The 21122-nt window shown below is 36.4% G+C and overlaps 2 protein-coding genes across 5 annotated transcripts; both read left to right on the forward strand.

Annotated features, from left to right (window-relative positions):
• The first annotated feature begins 3644 nt into the window (after nt 1-3644).
• On the forward strand, nt 3645-9446 carry LOC144571488 (putative protein phosphatase 2C 45). 3 transcript variants are annotated; one of them, XM_078320785.1, is made up of 9 exons: nt 3645-3796; nt 4385-4708; nt 5279-5397; nt 6177-6275; nt 6790-6945; nt 7262-7348; nt 8228-8319; nt 8514-8588; nt 8970-9446. In XM_078320785.1, exons 2-9 carry the CDS (start codon nt 4410-4412, stop codon nt 9168-9170), a joined length of 1128 nt encoding a protein of 375 aa, XP_078176911.1. In that variant the 5' UTR covers nt 3645-3796; nt 4385-4409; the 3' UTR covers nt 9171-9446. The 3 variants fall into 3 exon arrangements, with proteins under 3 accessions (XP_078176911.1, XP_078176909.1, XP_078176910.1); XM_078320783.1 differs by having other exon boundaries at nt 3646-3796; nt 5270-5397; XM_078320784.1 differs by lacking the exon at nt 8514-8588 and having other exon boundaries at nt 3646-3796; nt 5270-5397; nt 8970-9377.
• Nucleotides 9447-11381: 1935 nt separating this feature from the next.
• LOC144571405 (DEAD-box ATP-dependent RNA helicase 31-like) lies at nt 11382-20422 on the forward strand. 2 transcript variants are annotated; one of them, XM_078320688.1, is made up of 11 exons: nt 11382-12476; nt 12507-12762; nt 13390-13496; nt 15133-15188; nt 15319-15543; nt 16033-16239; nt 16533-16619; nt 16822-16917; nt 17036-17251; nt 19703-19885; nt 20045-20422. In XM_078320688.1, the coding sequence occupies exons 1-11, from the start codon at nt 11495-11497 to the stop codon at nt 20270-20272; spliced, it is 2643 nt and encodes an 880-aa protein (XP_078176814.1). In that variant the 5' UTR covers nt 11382-11494; the 3' UTR covers nt 20273-20422. The 2 variants fall into 2 exon arrangements, with proteins under 2 accessions (XP_078176814.1, XP_078176813.1); XM_078320687.1 differs by having other exon boundaries at nt 11382-12762.
• The last annotated feature ends 700 nt before the right edge of the window (nt 20423-21122 follow it).

Below are 21122 nucleotides of genomic sequence, written 5' to 3' on the forward strand. Positions count from 1 at the left end.
AGTTCACGACCTCTCTACAGCCTGTTGTATTTTGGGATTACATATTTGTATTTGTGTCTGACGGTCATAGCCACTGCCTTGATGCTCATCGATGGATCCAACTTAATGTCCTCCTCAATTGCATCGGCAATTAATGATGCCGTCAGCTGCGCATGGTCTGTCCTTGTGGACGCAGACTTGCATGTATGAGGTGGTTCACACTTCTTAATCATCCATGCTTCCCCTGAACCCGCAGGGGTTGCAAAAAGGCGGAACTCACAGCGCGGGTGAGTTGTACAAAACACAACTAACCTTGTTCGGTCCCTTTTGTGTATTATACATTCCCAGTTGCCGTAAACATGAGTCTCATTTATTTTCTTTACAAGTTCGTCTATGTTGGTATAAACTTGCCCTGCGGCAAGTTCTTTGTTGTATTCAACACGAGGACCAAAGAAACTAATGTCTGTCTCTTCGAAAGCTGTGGTGTCGTTGAATGTGGCAACCGGATGCTTATTCCCCCGACCTCTAATCGGGAATTTTTCTGCCCTGGACAACCCTGGTACATTTGCATCACCATCTGATAAGTCATCAGCTTCCCAAACCCCTTGGTATTCATCCCCCGTTTCCATTTCCCTTTCTGGTACGGCATCAATAGCATCAACATCAATATCAATATCATTTCGATTAACGGGTACCGGTCCTGACTCTGGCATAGTTGGAAATCTAGGGATTATGGGTGTTTGTCTGGGTGGTAGTGGTAACTCTTCAGTATTTTCTGGGGAGTTGTGGTACCCCTGGTTGTCATAACCGGGGCTGTGATACCTCTGGCTGTCATAAGGGGAGTGCTGGTGATATCCCTGGTTGTCATAAGGGGATTGCTGGTGGTACTCCTGGTGGTCATAAGGGGAGTGCTGATGGTACCCCTGGTTATCATAACCCGAATTGTCATAACCTGAAGGTCCAGCCCCAGCCGAACTTGAAGGTCCAGCCCTCATTCGGGGAACCCTCTTCGAATATATGTCCATTACCAGGACCCCACAAGCTACAAATTGATTATACACAACTCTCCACAAATTGGCATCTGTTATTGGAAACTTAACAAAGTAAGGTCTACCCCCCCACGTGAGTTGTCAATCTGTGTAGCCAATTCTATTTCATACCTGTTGGGGTTTACATATGTCTTTTCGTATATTAGCTGCTTCAGTTCCTCAAATGTGGTATTTTCATTAATCTCGAAGCCAAATGCGACTTCTTTCGTGTAATGCACGCCATCTTCATCCCTTTGTAGCTTGCCGCCGACATACAGTGCAACTAACATCTCTTCTTTAACAAACTACATTTAAAAAAAAAAAATTTACGGTACGCTACAGTAAATTTCTACAGTAAATGTACAGTACGCTACAGTGCGTGCAACAGTAAATGTACAGTACGCTACATTACTTGCAACAGTAAATTTGCAACAGTAATGACTAATTATTATAATTAAAAAGTAATGACTAATTATTATAATTAAAAAAATACTTATTCATTCAGCTTCTCGCCTCGAGGGAAGTTCTCAAATCGGAAAGCGACAGAGGCAGAAAACGAATGGGTTTAAATCATACTACATATGGGGCGCCTGGGGGGGTGGCGCCTCACAGGCCTAATGGGGCTCCCCAGGGGGTGGCGCCTCACTTGTGGTATGGGCCGCCCGGCCCTGTGGCGCCTCACATGATATTTGGGCCGCCCGAAGCCCAAACGGTCATGGCATATTTAAAAAAAAATTGGGGACAGGGGCATTTGTAAAATTTTGAATTTTTTTAGGGATATTAATAAAAATGGCCGCACATAACTTGTCACGTGCCATTTCTAATTAAGGCATGTTCCGCTATCAAGCAGGAACGAGAATGAACTTGACTTTAAATTCAATTTGAATGATTGAAATACTGTGCGTGAGTGATTTTTTTTTTCCCACAGACATAATAATAGCCGAACATACCTTTAACAGTCAAGTTTAAATGTAATATGAAGTGCTCGGTAAAAAAAAATTCACAGAAAAGTTTTTTTTTCTTTTGTTTTTGAAAATCTTGATAGGAACCAGGGCTGTACAAAAAAATTGTAGTTTGTGATTCAATTTGAGTTCTATTCGAAAAAAGTTCGCAATTAATTTGATTAGAAATTAGTTCGTTCTGAAACAAATCAAACCAGTTTGGTTCGAATCTTATTCAAATCAAACTCAAACTGGCTATAATTCGTTCGAAATTGATTTGCAAACTATTTAGGTTTGAATCTCAAATAATGCAACTATTGGATTCAACCATTAATCTTGAATAATATAGGAACCGAACTTATATCAGAGCTTAAAATTATTAATATAATGGTAACTTATAATAGGAAAATGTTTCAGCACCTTAACAAATTAACAATGGAATAAGTTCCATTTGACTAGGTCCATGCCGTGATTTTAATCAATCCAGCAGCGTAAAAGGTAAGAGAATCTTCAGCTCGCTCATAATCCATCAGTGTGAATTAGTAAAAGGTAAAAGGAAACAGTGTGAATTTTATTATGTGCAAAGAAAACTAATGCATAAACTATCGATATAACTAGGGCTACCAAAAAAATTTGTAGTTCGTAATTCGATTGACTTCGATTCAAAAAATTTGTAGTTCACAATTAATTCGATTCGAATTAGTTCATTCTGAAACAAATCAAATCAATTAGATTCGAATCTTATTCAAACTCAAACTCAAACTGAATAAGTTCGATTCAGTTCGATTCGTTTGCAGTCCTAGTAGGAGCCACCAAGGTTGCATTTAATAAGAGGCGTTTTACATCTCGCAAAAACTGAACAGCCAACTACCTAAATAAAGCTGAACATCAAGCCAAAAGGCCCAAAACTCACAGAAAAGTTGAGGACATAAAATGGGGCAAGGCTAAGGTACTATAGGTTGCATAGAGACCTACGGTGTTACAGCTCAATATTCGAGTTTTTAAAATTTAAACTGTCGATCCGAACCGTTCATCTTGTTCTCCATATTAATATGTGTTTGGAGACCAAATTGTACATTTTTTGAAAAAAATCAAATATCTAAATGGCGCAGAATTTTTTAGATCAACTGATTTTCTACCTATCTAAAAAAATAGTAAACAATTTCCAAAAAATGTAAAATTTGATCTCCAAATATATATTAATATGGAGAACGAAATGAACGATTCGGATTAACCGTTTGAATTTTAAAAACTCGAATATTGAGCCGTAGCACTATAGTCTCTATGCAAGTCATAGCACCTTAGCCTTAACCCATAAAATGCTAAAAGAGAATGACCAAAATTTCAGCTAATTTCAACATCTACGTGTCATTCTGAAGTCTACACAAAAAATTAAAGGGCCATAGAACAATTTTTTTTTTTGAGTGAAAGCCCGTCGGCATGAATTCGTGTCCTCTGAGATATCTCAAACTTTGCGTGACTTTACGGAAAATTTTAACCGTTTAAATAAGTTCTGCACGAATCTCAAAGCACAGATAATACAGGCCCTCTGCGCTATCACCGAATAGGCACCGGACACGTCGGTCACGCAAAAGTTAACCGAGAAGACAAAGCTTTGCTCTCTCTGACATTGTCAGGTCTCCGTATTTCTCGTTCGTCGCTCTTCTGTAGAATTATAAATTTACAATTTAGTCGAGAATCCATTAGCGCTTCTTTCTCTCTGATCTCCAGAGACCAGAGAGCCGAGAGAGAGACTGAAACGACTAGATAAAAACCTCGCTTCTAACCATCTCATCCCTGTCGTCGTCGCTGAGATCCGATCGAACTCAAACCTCAAATACGGATAAGGTATATATCCTCTTATAGTCTTTTTTATATATTTATTTTTTCAATCTAGTCTTGGATTTTTGGATATCGGTGAAGATCTTACAATGGAAGCTACGAAAGCTAGCGTAATGTATTAGTGGACTAACTAGACCTAACTGCTAATACACTAGAAAATGTTCAATTGCCCAAGTTTACACATGTCGCAAGAGCTTCTTCTTTCTTACATTGTAAGTTTTCGAAAGTGCACATTCTTGTTTATAAGGTCGCTTAAGTAATCACAATTTAATTCAGCCAGTGTTTCTTGAAAAATCATTTTTTATCTTTAAATTTACTTTTTCCTAAGGATTAATTTCTTCATTCTGATTAATTGACAGTATTATGCAACCTTCAGGAGGGGGGTGGGGGGGTGTAGGGGTAATATTAGGATTGTTAGTTCAACATAAAATCAGATGTCTTCTCCTTATTATTCATGCTGTTTTAATATATAAATGACGAGATTTTTAAGGTGATCCATGATTAGAGATTACCAATTGCAACCTTTTCTTTGAAGGCAATTCTTACTTCTCAGCAGGATTTTCCACTATTATTCCTAATTTTTCTCCAATTTAGAAACCCGGATCAATTAATCGATTAGATGGTATGCATTGCTAGCATCAGAGATTTCATTGTAAGGGCCACGACTCTTCGGGGTTTCTCTCCAAGCAAATTAGGGCATTTTAGGGTTAGGGTTTGTGGGAGATATTTGGATGTAGGCCCTGCGGCATACTTCTCTCACAGCCGTAGAAGGTTCCGGACCATGCCAGTTATCAAGATGGCGGTTGATTCTGGTACCGGTTCAAGTCATTTGCCTGTGACAGAACCAGTAGAGATGCCATTACGAGATGCTATTTTCGAGAATGAGGATGCGAGTTATGGCTGCGGTGCGTGCAAAAGGTACTAATTTGGGTTAGATGCTGGTGCCTCATGCTTGTATACTCTTCAAACCATTACCGTGTTCAAATAGATATATACCATGTCAAAGCATAAAAAACCAAAAGGTTGGTTAGGTCACAATGTGTATTGAAGCAAAAATGATTATATAGGGTTGACATGTTCAGATACTATTCTAATTATCTCTTTATTGATTTGTAAACCTCGATAAGTCATTTTCTCTTATTGAGGTGACTTGGTGGCGGTCTTTGTCATCTGGGATCCACAGTTTCTTCTTTGCTGCAGGGAGGGGGTGGGGGTGGGGGTGGTTTTTCTAGTTCTTAACCCTTGTGGGGGCCTGCTGTCTGTTGTAACCCAAACTGTCAATGTGTCTGATTGGCTGTACACAAACCAGGAGTTCCGTTCAAATTCATGGAGGGGCGGTGTATGCCTCTAGACCTTTGAGTTTGACAAAGGCAGGTGGAATTCATGTGCCAACTGAAGTAGTTCTACTCAACAACAAACTCTTAAATTTAATAGACCAATGAATTTGTTTTTTGCAATTGTTTGTTTAAATGTTTGCAGCGAATACAGGAGGCTGAGTTACGGGTACTTAAGTTTCAGGGGGAGGCGGCCAACCATGGAGGATTTCTATGACATTAAAACTATGAGAATCGAGGGACGAACTGTTAGTCTGTTTGGTGTTTTTGATGGTACGCCCCCATTTTGCAAAGTAACCCAACATTGTGTAGTTTTCAAAAGCACCCGTCGCGTTCTCAATCTCAATTTGGGGAAATAAGTGATAGAACATTAATTGATTCAGAAAATCAAACTAATTTCATAATCTCTGGTAACTTATACAGTAAATTGGCGAAGCCAAGTAAGAGAGAAAAAACACAAGTTGGGTTCAAAATTCATAAAATTGACCTAATACAATGATTAAGTATATATAGGCTATGCCTTTTCCATTCGAATCGTGTGGATTTGTTATTCCTATCACTCAATTCATTTCCTGCCTAACAGCTCAGCGCCTTTGTCAAACAAGTGGCCGAGTTGTTATAATAGCCTTCTCTTCATACTTCTCCAGTTCTTGTATTACTCGCACACTTCATTTTTGGCATGTGGGGTCTAGGCTGCAGCGTCTCCACTCTGACCTTTGACTTTTCAATTCACGTTGGGGTGACAGCACCATATGCTTTTCATATTGTGCCACCAAAATCCGATATTTTTTTGCTGTTGTTTGCAAATAACACTTGACCATGGACGGTTATGCTGTCTTGGATGCTTATAGCAAATACGATGAACTGTTATCTGAGTTGTGCAAATAGCTATTTTCCACATTCTAACAGAGAAATTCATGAATTCATGCTTACAATTTACTTGCTGAACTGGAGGCAAACATTCAACACATTTTATGGACTCTCATAGATTGACCAGGAGAATTGTTGCTTTTTTATGTCTAACTTTGTTTTTTTTTTGTTTGATTTAACAGGGCATGGTGGGTCTCGGGCTGCAAAATACTTGAAGGATCATCTTTTTGAGAATCTCTTGAATCATCCAAAATTCATGACTGATACCAAGCTGGCTATCAGTACGTTCCTTCTTCTTTGCAGAACCTTTGAAATATTAATTTCTATTGTAAAAAAGACCAATCAACATTTTTTTGGTTGCTTGCAAGTAACATCAATTCTTTAGACACGTTCAATGCAAAGGTCTTATGCTGTCAAATGTCCAAAATTTTGCTCCTATATTAGATGAGCTCGCTTCTCTCTCTTTTTTTCGCCATTAGAACAAAGTTACTTTTTTTTGGCTGCTAGGTTTTATGTTTGTTTAGATCTATATGTACAAAATTTGCTGCTTTTGGGGAGCAATTTGCTTAATTTTCGCCTCTCTTGAGCTTTGTCTTAGCAGCTGCCAGTTTAGTTGGAAATAAGCTAGTGATGTTTGCCACTATTATAGTATGAAGTGCAATATGGTCTAATTTGTTAAAAGCTGTTAAACATTTGTTTAATTTTTTTTTGTTAATTATTATAGTTAACTTATTATAAAATAATTTATCTGGAAATATTGATGCAATACTGATGCAAATGTTTAAAAAAGTGCAGGAGAAACGTATAGAAAAACTGACTCTGATTTCTTGAGTGAGTTGGATCTTTCTAGAGATGATGGCTCAACTGCCTGTGCTGCTATTTTAGTTGGAGACCAGCTTTATGTGGCTAATGTTGGTGATTCTCGGGCTGTTATATCTAAGGGAGGAAAAGGTATTGATTGCACGTGTGAACAACATATCATCTTGTCAACTGTCTACAGATAAGTGTCTTTGTAGTACTAGCAATATAACCTTAGAGTTTCATGGAACCGTATCGAAAAGCACATAAATATATTTTAATTAGATAAAAGTTTTTTTTTCAATTGTAGCACTTGAACTGATATTCTTAACTTTTAAATTGGTCAGTTATTTAGTTGGTTGTTTGGATCAGGTATATTTTAGTAACTGTTCCAGAGTTATTGCTACTGCATTGATTCCCTTTTACAAGATTTAAAAAGGAGATGAATTAACTAATGTTGATTTTATAGCAATTCCTGTTTCTGAAGACCACAAGCCAAATAAAAGTGATGAGAGGAAAAGGATTGAGGATGCAGGTGGAATTGTTATCTGGGCTGGTATGTTTATCAATATCTTTGACGGAATTTTCAGTATCGTGCTTTGTAATGGGGTACTGGTCCCTATATGTTACCAACTTTAAAAGCCTCCGGTTACCTCTGAGGATCCTGTATGAAATACGCCATATCCACTGATTTTTTTTTTTAACTATAACATAAAAAAAAGTTCTCAAATCCAAACATAACATCATATTCCTAAAATCTCAGAAAAAAACACTATTGCTGATTTTGCCAGCAGCATGCTTGGGTTCCTACCGCTGGCAAAGTCAGCGGTATCCCTTTGCATGAACAAATGAATCCAGTGATATGCTTTCTCTGCCAGACCTGGTTAGACATATTAGGAAAACCCAAAACGCACACATGCTGAGAAAAATAGAAAAGAAAGGGTCATACTGCTGATCTGGCATTGGGGTTAGGAATTCAAATGTAGTGTGAATTTTATGAGAAATTCGAAAGAAAGGCTCATACCGCTGTTCTGATATTGGGATTAGCAAGATTCAGCACGCATGCCAAGGCATGGTTTTTTTTTTTTTTTTTTCTTCTCCTGTGCACACATTCAAGATCCAGAAAGCAAATCAGCGCCCAAAAAAAAAAAAAAAGAAAACCCCAGAAAGTGATACTCAGCAGTAGGACCCCAAGCGTACCGCTGGCAAAGTCAGTGGTAGTGTTATTTTCTAAGATTTTAGCAATCTGATGTTATGTTTGGATTTCGGAATTTTTTTATGTTATAGTTAAAAAAATTGGCCATATCCATTAATAGGAGGTGCTAGATGTATACCAATAATGCATTTGCCATAGTTTTCTATATTAGCATCTTTTTAATTTTCGTTTTATATTTTTGTTTTGATCTTTCGGGTCATTTCTTTGTGTTCATTGAAGGAACATGGAGGGTGGGTGGTGTGTTAGCTATGTCTCGTGCTTTCGGAAACCGCATGCTGAAGCAATTTGTGGTGGCAGAACCAGACATCAAGGTATTTTTCAATAAATATCGAGTTACATATGTCTATTGTCTAATTAGCATTTTTAGGGACTTCATATTTATGGGTTACTGAAATCAATAATCTACTCTTAAGAGTGATGCTTCTTGGATGATTGTCTGTATCATACTCGGCGAAATTCAAATGTTCTTTGTTTATTCACTTGTTGTTTTTTTTTTTCCTCCTAGGAAGAGGTGATTAATGATAAATTGGAGCTTTTGGTGATTGCTACAGATGGGATATGGGATGCTCTCCCAAATGAGGTAACCTCCTGTCCAATAAAATATCCGCCAACTTATGGTTATCATCAAGAGCGAATGTAGGTATATGAGAGCATAGAGCGGATTATTAAGAAAAACGAGTGTTTGGACAGTGATTAAATTTGGATTCACGGACAACTCTTCTATTGGAAGTGTGCGGATGAATTTGCTCCGAATAAAAGGTCCAAGAGACCAATTTGGTTAGTTCCAGCAAAAAAAAAAAAAAAAAAAAAAAATGAAGAACCTTAAATTCTTGATGATGCAGTAAATTAGGTTTTCCTTGACTTATTCAACAGTGTCTCAATTCATAATTTTATTATTTAAGTTTCAACTTAAAAAAAAATAAGATGACTGACTTGGGTTAATGGTTTTAATTCAATAAAGGATGCTATTTCACTAGCAAGAACAGAAGAAGAACCAAAGGATGCTGCAAGGAGACTTGCAGAGTTGGCCTTTTCATGCGGTAGTGCTGACAACATCACATGCATTGTAGTTAGATTTCACCATGATGAAACCAATGATGCAGTGGTTCCCAGTTCATCTCCATCGACATCGAGTACTGAAAATGATAGTTGGACCTCATAATAATGATGTTCCCATACCTTTTTTGTTGTATAACTCTTAATTCATTTTAAAATGATGATGCTGACCAGATTTTCTTTAGTAGTGCTTTTGTTTGAAAAATAATGTTTAGTTCTTCATATGTCTTGTTTCAAGTTTCAACCTTTATCATTTCAACTTTTTTTTTATGGACACAATTCTGTGCAAAAATTAATTACGACAGTTTTCTCCTAAGTCAATGAGTTATTCCAATAAAATGAAGCGAGATAAATCATCTAATTAGTAGGCCTTTTGTAATGGTACATTTGAGTTGAACTAATTTTATCTGAAATGCTCGGAGTATGAAGTTTTCTCGTCCACGGTGTAAAAACTAAGAACTAACATCTATGTTGTTGTGTTCTTCTATTAGCGGGTCATTAAGAATAAGTAGCCCTATTTTTATTGGAATGTTTTGAAGTATTTATCGGCCCTGTATCCACTGATCTTGTAGAACTCCTATCTTAATAATTTTTTATTTCTTCTTATTTGAGAATTGAGAATTTGAGATTAATCAATCGTTTATAGTATGACTGTATTACATATTGTTTTGGATATTTTTGCAATATAATCCAACTTTTAGGCATTAAAACACGTTTAAGGCACACGTTTAAGACGTGGATGATTATCATAAGAGATTTCCAATATATTATAAGATTCGCCTTCTTGAAAATCAACACTTCTCCAATTCCAGAAAACAGATGGAATTTTAGCAATGTTATCAGAATCGGACCGGACATTGAATCGGTAAAGCTTTGGGTTAATGGTTCACTGGTCGGACCGATGGATCAATCAGTTCAACCGCTGGTTTTTTAATAATACTAAATATATTAATAAATAGAATTGTTTTTGTCCAAATAAAATGAAAGTATTATCTCTTGATTAATTTAGCTAAGTACAAGGATATAAAAATATACATTTTGAACTAATACATTAAATAAAAGTTTAATTTGTCTAATGAATAAAAAAAATCAGCAATAAAGCTAAATGACTAAAAATTCAATTTTAAAGCTGAATAAATTGGCATTCAATTATCAAATGTGTATCTTTTAACATTTTTTCTCTTTAATATTTTTTTATAGAACCTAAATCTGTCCAATTAAGTCAATGAGATACATTCTCGTATACAACATCCTGATTTTTATTATTATTAATAATTGAAGATTTAAAAAAACACTAAACTGGAAACCAATTCTAAATTTAATAACAATACTAGTATCAAAATGTAAGAAATATATTTTTGTGAAACTTAATATCGATTGAGCTTATTTCTAATATTATATAAATAAAATGTCAAGGAGATTTTATACTTTTATACATTAGAATTAAAAAATTAACATCGTATAAATTCTTCATTTATTTTTATAGAAAAAAAGTCGTCAACGATCCATATTAAAAAATATTGTGCAGTTTGAATTTTATTTTTTTATAAAATAATATCACGACAACTATCGAACACATAATTGTTTGAAAAATGACACCCTGTAGCAACACAAAAGACAACATAGAGTTGTTCACGGATTAACCCATGTTAGTTGCTTTTTACTTTTTTTGGTTTGAAAGGTAAAAGCAATAAATACCCTGGTAGTTCACGCATAGTTCAAACTTTAAAATTTTAAAAATGAAAGAACCAACTCAAACCGGTTCACTAGTTTTTGTGAAAACCGTCCATTTTTTTATTTTCTTCTGGTTTATATGCATATTCGGTCTTTTATTAGAACCGAACCGGATTTGGCTCCGGATCCAGTTTTAATAACAGTGAATTTTAGGATTATTCCTTTATACAAATGTTTTTATACATACTTATTCTGGATCATATATATTATATTGTATTCTTGTAAGATGATACACGCTACCTAAAAACCCCCTAATGCTATATCCTAAACACACTAAGAGCGTAAATAATTGTAATCATATACATATAAAATAACAGCAATGGAGTCCCAATCCTTGACCTTTATTTGTAAGGTTTGTATTTCTCGAGAATCAAAATCTAAAGATCTATGAACCAGTTCATTATTGACTAGCCAATCAGATAAATCATTTTGCAAAGGATCATTTTTCATTCTATTAATCTCTCTCAAATTTGTACAAGTATTTTACCATAAAATTGAAAAGTAAAAATTAACTTGTTCTTTCTTAATTCTGAAAAAAATCACCTTACCTAATTACCTAATTAACTGCTACTTTCATTGGGCCATTGGTAGCACACCTGGGCCCATGAGCCGAAATCCGAAAACCACCTCTATTGGCTACAATTTCTTCGTAAACCCTCCTTAAACCCTGATCGAAAGTAGCAACGATCATCAGCTATGGCGGGTCGTATTCTTTCAGTCCGCCTCCTTCGCTCTCTCCGGACACTTCCCTTATACTCCACCACCTATCCTATCAGAGCCTCCTCAGTACTTCTCTCGCATTCTGACCTTCTCTTCTCCCGTTTCTTCTCTGGCCGCCGCTCACCAAACGCCGCTAGAAAGGAGAAGAGCTTGATTGAGGACGAGGCTGAGCTGAGCGACTGGATCAGCGATTTGAAGACTGATTCGCGGCGGTTTCCGTTGAACAGTGACAGTGAAGAAGACTCTGATCGGAGGAGTGGTAGTGTCACTGGTAAATTCAAAGAGAGAGAAAAATTCTTGGGTGAAGACGACTCTGATCGGAGGAGTGGCCGTGCCACTGGTAAATTCAGAGAGAGAGAAAATTTCAGGGGTGAAGACTCTGATCGGAGGAGTGGTCGTGCCACTGGTAAATTCAGAGAGAGAGAAAATTTCAGGGGTCAAGACTCTGATCGGAGGAGTGGTCGTGCCACTGGTAAATTCAGAGAGAGAGAAAAATTCAGGGGTGAAGATGACTCTGACAGGAGGAGTGGTCGTGCCCCTGGTAAATTCAACGAGAGAGAAAATTTCAGGGGTGAAGACAACTCAGATCGGAGGAGTGGTCGTGTCACTGCTAAATTCAAAGAGAGGGAAAATTTCAGGGGTGAAGACAGAAATTCAAAAGGTTCAAGGGTCCATGGCGGGGGTGGTATGTCAGTGGCACGAAAAGGCTCTGGAGGTAAAGGTTTTGGTGGTAGAAGTGGCGGAGGCAGGAAAGACTTGGATTTTGATTCTTCAGGGGAAGAAAGAGGTTCTATGAGTGGTGGGTTTTCTTCTAGAAGGAAAGATGGGGCTGGCAGGTCAGAGAGATTGGGAGGTGGCCTAAAAGGTCAGGGAGGGAGTGGCTTGAATTATAATTTGCCAGAAGAAGAGGAAACAGAGGATGAGAGTGATGAAGGGTTTCCTTCTGGTAAGGAAGGTAGTGGGATCAGTATATCAGCGAGACAGAGAGGTGGCGAAACTGGTCGGGGTGTAAAGGACGTGGATTTTGATCTGTCCAAGGAAGGATCAGAGTCTGATAGTGACGGAGAGTTTTCGGATTTTGAAGAGGATCTTATTCAAGAGAAGAAAGGCAAAATGAAAGAGGGTTTGAATGGTGGGGATTCTGGTTTGGGTTTGAGGTCTGAGAAATCAGATGAAGGAGAAAGGGATGACAACACTGTTAGGGGCTCAGTTGGAGAGAACGATTCTTACCTTAGCCAAAAACGGTAACATTATCTTGTTCTGTAGCTGACATCCTTAATTGAGTATTAACAGTACCAATTGGGCTCAATATATCTTGCCATATTGAACTACACTGTTACAATACCAACGCAGGCAGTACATTAATTGTGGATAACTTGTCCCAAAAATTTAAGAATGTATCAGAAAAAATTTAAAATGTTCAAACAACTCCATTTTTTTAAAGATATTAATTGTTTAGGTTGTCTGGGTTCATCTTGAAATGTGAACAAAATGCGCCGTGGACCCTTGGTCAATGTGTATCATCAGAGTATCATTTAGCGTGTACTAGAAGTCATGTTACGGCGTTGTAAAACTTGGCAAGTCATTTGTAGTTGACTTAGTGGCTGGCTTATTGTTTGTTTCTTTTGATTGATTATGCTGGCCCCTTTGAGGTGACTGCTTCTATATTTTCGGTTGGGGTTTGTAGATGGATGCATAACATACAGTTTGAGGATCACTTTAAACTTTGAAGCTTGAGACTCAGTAGTCAGTACCTTGGCTCTATTCTTGTAATGAGAAACATATCGTGACCATAATGTTATAGCTTGCAGTGCTTCATTTATATTTATTGACATGTGAAGCTATTTTTTTTTATTGTTGGTGATTAATAGGTTTGATGAATTTTCTATCTCCCAACTGACACTGAAAGGGGTTAAATCTGCTGGTTATGAGAGGATGACTATTGTGCAAGAGGCCACACTCCCTGTTATTCTCAAAGGTTCTGACCACTAGTGTATTTTATTAAATCATAGCTTAATCTTTCTTTCTTTTATTGAGTAATTCTAGTACATCCAACTTTTGTGACACATCGAATATTATGGTACATTCAATGGTTCAAATTTCATCAAATGGGATCAAATTTCCATTTTTACTTGTATTAATAGGGGTGTAATTGGGAGATCAAGGATTGGCGATCAGGAAGGAACTCCTGACAATGTATGCTTGGACATCTTAACTGTGTTCTTGTATGATTTCTTGAAGCAAGTCCGAATTGTATTCACATGGTATGTTGACGGAAAACCATAAATACTTGACTGTATTGCAACCTTTTCTCTTTATAAATTATCTTTGTTGATCGAATTTTTGTCAACAAACATAGAGGTTAAAAATGATAGATGCATGCCTGGACTAAGGGCTCTGTAACCATTTGATCAATGTTTTGATCACAAGAGATATGAGGCCGACTCTGTCACCCTCTTTGCTTTATGTTTGGAAAATTGTTGAGCGCTAAAAGCAATTAGAATATTGTCCCCCTTGTCTGTTTCTGATTGGAGCACCTTCCTCGCACACATTTATATAGCAAACTCTTCCCTTTTGAGTTCCTACGAGAGAATACATACATTTGCTTCTTACTTCATTCTTAGTTATAATTATGTGTAGACTTAAACAAAGTTACTATGAATTAGTTTAATTTTTATTTTTTTACTTAAATGCCGATTGTTCTTAGAATATGGAGTGTCTCTTTAATTAGAAGGATAAGGGAAAAAAATTGAGTCAGAGAACTAGAAGTGTATCTTAGCCACCACATGAACTCCACCATTGTGCACATCTCCATTCAGGTGCTAAAGGAAGCCTCGGTACAGTGGTGGGGTATGCCTTAAATGCTGTATGCAAAGCCCTTAAGCATTTTCTGGCACAGAATAATTTCTGTAAGCTAGCCCAACTCAAGTAGTTAATTTGTATCTGTCACAAAACTAGGATGTACATCAAAAGGCTGGAGGCATCAAGGATTTGAAATATTCTCAGAATCTAATTTAAAATAAGATAATCAAGATAGAGAAACAAAGTAGCCAGGTGGGCATGATGATTGAAAAGAGGATACAATGTGGTTAGGTGTGAAAGTCTCAATGGATGGAGCCAAGAGGGCACTTCATATCTGGACAGAGAATGTTCTGAAAGAAGGAACACACTAGTTCGATATAGCTTTTGAATAAGTTTCTTAATTAGGATTAATGGAGAAGAATTAGCCAGATCCCTTTTATTTACTGTATAGATATTGTGCTGTCATCACAGATTTGATCAGATCATTGAGAAGTTCTTTGGAGCTGATCCTGTAAAAAGAGCTCAGATGGGCCTGACATGGCAAAAAGAGCTTACATTGGACCTGATATGGTAAAAGGAAGCCCCGACCTTCCATCCTAAAATATTTTTTTTTAGTTAGAAGAGATATTGAATTTAGTCAATTTACTACTAATCTGTAAATGACATTTTTACCCTTTTGAAATGAATAGTCCTAATTTAAAATGTACCATAACATGGGATGTACTATGAAAGTTGGATGTACGCTAGAATGATTGTATTTATTTATTTGTTAGTATTTTCTTATTTTGTTGTAATATCTTCCTTCTGTGTAGGTAAGGATGTTCTTGCTAAAGCTAGGACAGGAACTGGGAAAACTGTGGCATTCTTGGTAGGTATCTAAAATTTTATCTCTCTAGTGCATTTGAAATTGGAAAACATTTACAAGTTTTCAAATTTTTAATGATACTCTTACTTTAAACCACGTCATGAAACAAATGTTCCTCTTTTCATTCTCCCAGCTTCCAGCAATAGAATTAGTTGCGGGATTGCCTTCAGTTGACCGTGATGAGAGGAGACCTCCAATTAATGTGCTAGTGATGTGCCCCACACGTGAGCTGGCTGACCAAGCGGCACAGGAGGCCATTAAGCTTGTGAAGTACCACACATCGATAGGTGTGCAGCTCGTGATTGGTGGTACAAGGCTGGCTATAGAGCAGAAACGGATGCAAAGCAACCCTTGTCAGGTCTTGCATATTTTATGTTTACCTCAGTTTGATTCAATACAAACTTTGCGATCTTTGTTGTTGTTGTGTGTTGTTGGATTTTTTGTGATTTATGGTATTCTATTTGAATATTTCTTGTTCCTAATTGTGCTGATTAATACTGAACCAAATGAGTTGTGCAAAGCTTATAATTAGTAGGAATTGAAATGAAATTAGAAATCTTCGTAATGGAAACTACAAAAGTGCCCCTGAATGGAAACCTGACTTGGAGATTTTATAATGAAGTGTTAAAGAGTATATTATAATTTATTTGTTGCTTTATTTGTTTATTAGTTGGAGTTTTTACCAAACTTTGAAATTTAATGGAGACCATCTGCCGAATCCTGGTTACATTCTCATTTCTGTTTGTTTTTACATTTTTATTTTGGGGATTAGTGCTGAAATAAAAACTGCAGAGTCTGTCATGATATGGAATATTATAATGCACTAAGCTGAAATATCCTCCTGTAGATACTAGTGGCTACCCCGGGAAGGCTAAGAGACCACATAGAGAATACACCCGGGTTTGCTACAAGGCTGAGAGGTGTGAAGGTACTGGTACTGGACGAAGCTGATCGATTGCTTGACATGGGTTTCCGTAAGGATATTGAAAAAATTGTTGATGCGCTGCCAAAACAACGCCAGACACTTCTCTTCTCTGCCACAGTTCCAGATGAGGTATGCATTTCCGTCTTACAGCTGGAATTGGTAAATACCTGTTTTCGCCAATATGTATGTTACTGATACTCTCTGAAAAGGCCCAGAGTTTCTGCAGGTACAGTGTGTGTTGATACAACTGAGAATCTACCAGCTTTGCACATTTTTCTTAGATGCACAATAACATGGAATTAGATCTCTAGCTTGTCCCAATGACTGTACTAGGATAATCTCATACTGGCTTTTGGATAAGTTTTTTTTTAATTTTGTTAATTTTCTTTCTGGAATAAAGTGATGCTGTTATCTTTTTATAGGTTCGACAAATATGTTACGTGGCTATGAAAAGAGATTTGGAGTTCATTAACACTGTCATAGAAGGCAGTGAAGAGACACATTCTCAGGTTATTATAAACTTACATTTTGTTTCTTTTCTTGCTACGATATGAGAAAATTGCACTTGTACCTTTTTTGTTTATTTTATGGTTGATATGTACATCATCACAGAATAATTCTGAGATTTTTTAAGAGAATGAGCGACTTACCAGTTATGTTATGTATGATTGGCTTATATTTTATTTTTGTTTTTCTTATTATTTCTTTTAGGTTAAGCAAATGCATGTTGTTGCCCCATTGGAAAAGCAGTTTCCAATTCTTTATGGTCTCCTTAATGACCATATTTCAGAGAATGTGGATTACAAGGCAAGTGCCAGACTAGCAATTTCTTCTGCTCATTAAACAAAAGAAAGAGAAAACTATGAAAGAAGTTTTTTCTGCTCCTTTGACAATGTCTTAATATTTTTTTTTAACTCAAGTGTAGGTAATAGTTTTCTGCACGACTGCTATGGCTACCAAACTAGTAGCCGAGTATTTAGCTGAACTTAAATTGAATGTAAGAGAGATCCACTCAAGAAAGCCGCAGAGTTACAGAACTAGGGTTTCAAAGGAGTTTAGGGAGTCAAAAGGGCTCATTCTTGTCAGTTCTGATGTATCGGCCAGAGGTGTGGATTACCCTAATGTCACCCTAGTTATTCAGGTAATTGTTGGAGCAAGCATATTAGCTATGTCATTATATGAAATACTTTTTATCAGAGCAAGAACCTTACTTGACTAGAAAAAAAATTCCCTCCAAAAAGAGGTGCGTAGTACATAATAAGGAAAATGCCTTTTCTGTTTCATGTTCAGCTAAATTTCTGGTTTATTTTGTTTATTTTTTCATTTTTTTTTCTCTGTCTATTTTTTTGACGGGGTGGTAGGGGTGCAAACGGGTCGGATATTACCCGTCTGAATCCGGATCCGTATCCGAATTTTTGCGGATTCGGATATTCGGATACGGATAGTTGCGGATTCGGATACGGATACGGATTTTTTTTATGCGGATTCGGATACGGATACGGGTTGAGTTTTGGAATCGGATACGGATACGGATACGGATAATTATCCGGATCCGGATATTTTAATTTTTCGGATATCCGGATAGGAATATGCATAGCATAGAACCCCTCCATGCAACGGCTTGGATTTCGAGTTTTCAAAATCCTAATGGTCGATCCGAACCGTTCATCTTGTTCTCCATATTAATATGTGTTTGGAGACCAAATTTTACATTTTTTGGAATTTTTTTACTATTTTTTTAGATTTATTGAAAATCGCCGTTTTCAGCAAATCTGGACCATAAAAAACAGCGATTTTCAATAAATCTAAAGAAATAGTAAAAAAATTCCAAAAAATATAAAATTTGGTCTCCAAACACATATTAATATGGAGAACAAGATGAACGGTTCGGATCGACCATTAGGATTTTGAAAACTCGAAATCCGAGCCGTTGCATGGAGGGGTTCTATGCTATGCATAGCATGCTAGCATATTCCATCCGGATATGTTAAGATTTGAGAAAAAAAATTTGTGTCTATTTATCTTTTGTATTAGAATATCTCTTGTGTTGGTATTTTTAATTAAAGTTATAGTTATGTTGGTGAATTTTAGTTAATCAGATATATATTTTGTAATGGTGTAACAAGTTAATTAGATATATATTTTGAATTAGAAATCCGAATTATATCCGTATCTGTATTCGTATCCGAAAATATCCGATCCGTATCTGTATCCGTTTAATATCCGATCCGTATCCGTATCCGGTTACTATCCGATCCGTATCCGTATCCGAAAAAAAATACGGATACAGATATGGATTGAGCACTATCCGATCCGTATCCGATCCGTTTGCACCCCTACGGGGTGGGGGGTAGTGATCCATATCCGTTCAGGCACCTTTACGTTTAGCATCATTTGATGTGATCTCAGCTGCCCAGTCTGTTTCCTAAAGGTTGAACACATGAGTGGATTTGTAATTCCGATTGGTAGAAATTTGTAGATTTACATCATTTATAAGATGCAAGGTTCTAAATAGCGATTATAGCGGCATAGCGGGGAGACCAAAAAAAAAAGCTATTGCGAATAGCGTAGCTATAGCGGAAGCTATCACACATAGCGATTTTCCCTTTTCAAACTTTATATTCTATATTTCTACTAATTATTAACATAATCAATATTAGAGAATTGATGTAACAACTAAATGACAACTAATCTAAGTCTATACTTTTTATCAATTACGCAAATAAGAATGAAAAAAATCTAAAAAGTAACATTATTTAATAGTTTATACTTCATGATATTACATATTATAATAGACAAAGAGCAATTAATTTTATAAGGTAAATGAAGTCAATATACATATTTAAACATTTTATAATTATAATAATAATCAAAATCAGCTTTCAATTGAAAAGAACGATAATAATTTTACAAACGAATACTATAAAAAGAGTAATCAAAATGAATAATTAGTATTTGAATATTTCTCGATATAGAATGATAGAATAAATCACAAATAAAAATAGAAGCATATAGTTTGGTTTAATATACTTATCGTAGAAGACCATGTAGTATTAGAAATAAGAATAGAAGTACAGAAGTCCATATAAATTGCAAAAAAAAAACATGTAGCATAGCGGTAGCTGTAGCGGGTCTCATATAGCGGTAATAGCGGTCAGCTATTATAGCTATAGCGGTCGTAGCTGAGTTAGCGCAATTTTATCTCATAGCTTAGCGTTTATGGTCCGGAAAAGCTATAGCGTAGCTATAGCGCCGCTATAGCTAGCTATTTAGAAGCTTGATAAGATGTGATCTACTCGTAAAATAGGAAGGAGTTTTATCCAGAGAAAAAAAACTATGCCGGAGATGAGAGAGAACAACAAAAAAAATGAGGTCTGGATTGTACCCAACTCATAAATGGGTTTAATATTGAATTGTATACAACAATAACAGTGAAGTACCTGTACAGGCTGTGATTGTAGATCCGAAACTACATGTGAAAATTAAAACCATTGTTTTCCTTCTTATATGTTTACGTTTATGCCTCTTTTATCCGTCTTATATTAGATATACAATTATACAACTTTCTCTCTGACTGTTATATCTGCTTCAGTTGGGGGTGCCAGCTGACAGAGAGCAGTATATCCACAGGGTTGGTAGAACTGGTAGAAAAGGCAGAGAAGGAACTGGTATAATAATTTTGGCACCGTGGGAAGGGTTCTTCTTGAGAAGTATTCAAGATTTGCCTATCACAGAGGCACCTTTGCCCTTAATTGATCCAGACATGAGGAAAAAGGTAGCCATATTTATCTCCAATTTGGCAAAGCATTTTTTACTAAAAGTTTGAACCTAAGAAAATAGTGTGACTAAAATGTGGCCAAATCTGCATGGTACAAACCAAAAAGCACAATCCCATGTATCATATCTCTCTAATTTGGTATTTCTATGCATACAGGTTGCTCGGGCACTGGCACATGTAGAGGTGAAGGATAAAGAATCTGCGTACCAAGCATGGCTTGGCTACTACAATTCAAACAAAAATGTTGGCCGAGATAAGTACCAACTTGTTTCATTGGCAAACGAGTTCAGCCGTAGTATTGGGCTCGACAACCCACCTGCTCTCCCCAGGCAGGTGCTCAGCAAAATGGGTCTGACCAACATTCCTGGCTTAAGATCCCGGTAGTTATATGTCCGAAATAAGCCGGTCCTATATTCCAATTCTCAACTATAGCAAAAAATAGCCATTCATTATTACCGATGTAGGTTTTTTTTTTCTTGCTGTATTTTTGAGCTACTCATTGTTACAGTTTTAAGTTCATAATTTATGTTAGCATACGTTACCTTTTTTTTTTATCTGAATACTCGACTTCAAATATGATAAAATGAGTTAGACGAAGTTAATTTAATTAGTGAAGTGATAATTTAGCAAACTACTGATTTTATAGAATCAAGTGAAAACTTTGATGAAAGTCGAGTGATAATTTAGTTACGATGATGTGATAACTTTGCTTATAACAAATGATACTTTAATGCAGGGTTTGTATTCGTATCGGACACCGACACTCATCCGATACGATTACAATACGTATTAGATATGCCAGCTGATGATTGATGTGACGTATTCTTGACATGTTGATACTGTCGCCGATACATGTTGAAACGTACAGATACGACTCTATCTGTGATTCGTGCCCGTGCACCAGCGCTTCTCCGTGCACCGCACTAAAGCTGTGCACCAACGACCTCTCTGTACACTGCGCATGAACCGAAATCTAAAATCTATTTTTTTTTTTTTGAATAAGAAAAAAAAAATAGATTTTTTTACATCATGCAAGAATCGAAGAACTGGAGCTAAGTGGTTGAACAACATAACACTTTACCACTACACTAACTCCTTGTTGTTAGAATAATCTTTTGATATATAATATATACTTCGGTTATTGTACTCAGTATTTTTTTTAATATTATAATTAAAATAATAAAATATATATAATAGACGTATTGTATTTGGGGTTTTTGAAAATTATCGTATT

Source organism: Carex rostrata, chromosome 19 (genome assembly GCF_964058835.1).
Source record: "Carex rostrata chromosome 19, lpCarRost1.2, whole genome shotgun sequence".
Classification (NCBI taxonomy): domain Eukaryota; kingdom Viridiplantae; phylum Streptophyta; class Magnoliopsida; order Poales; family Cyperaceae; genus Carex; species Carex rostrata.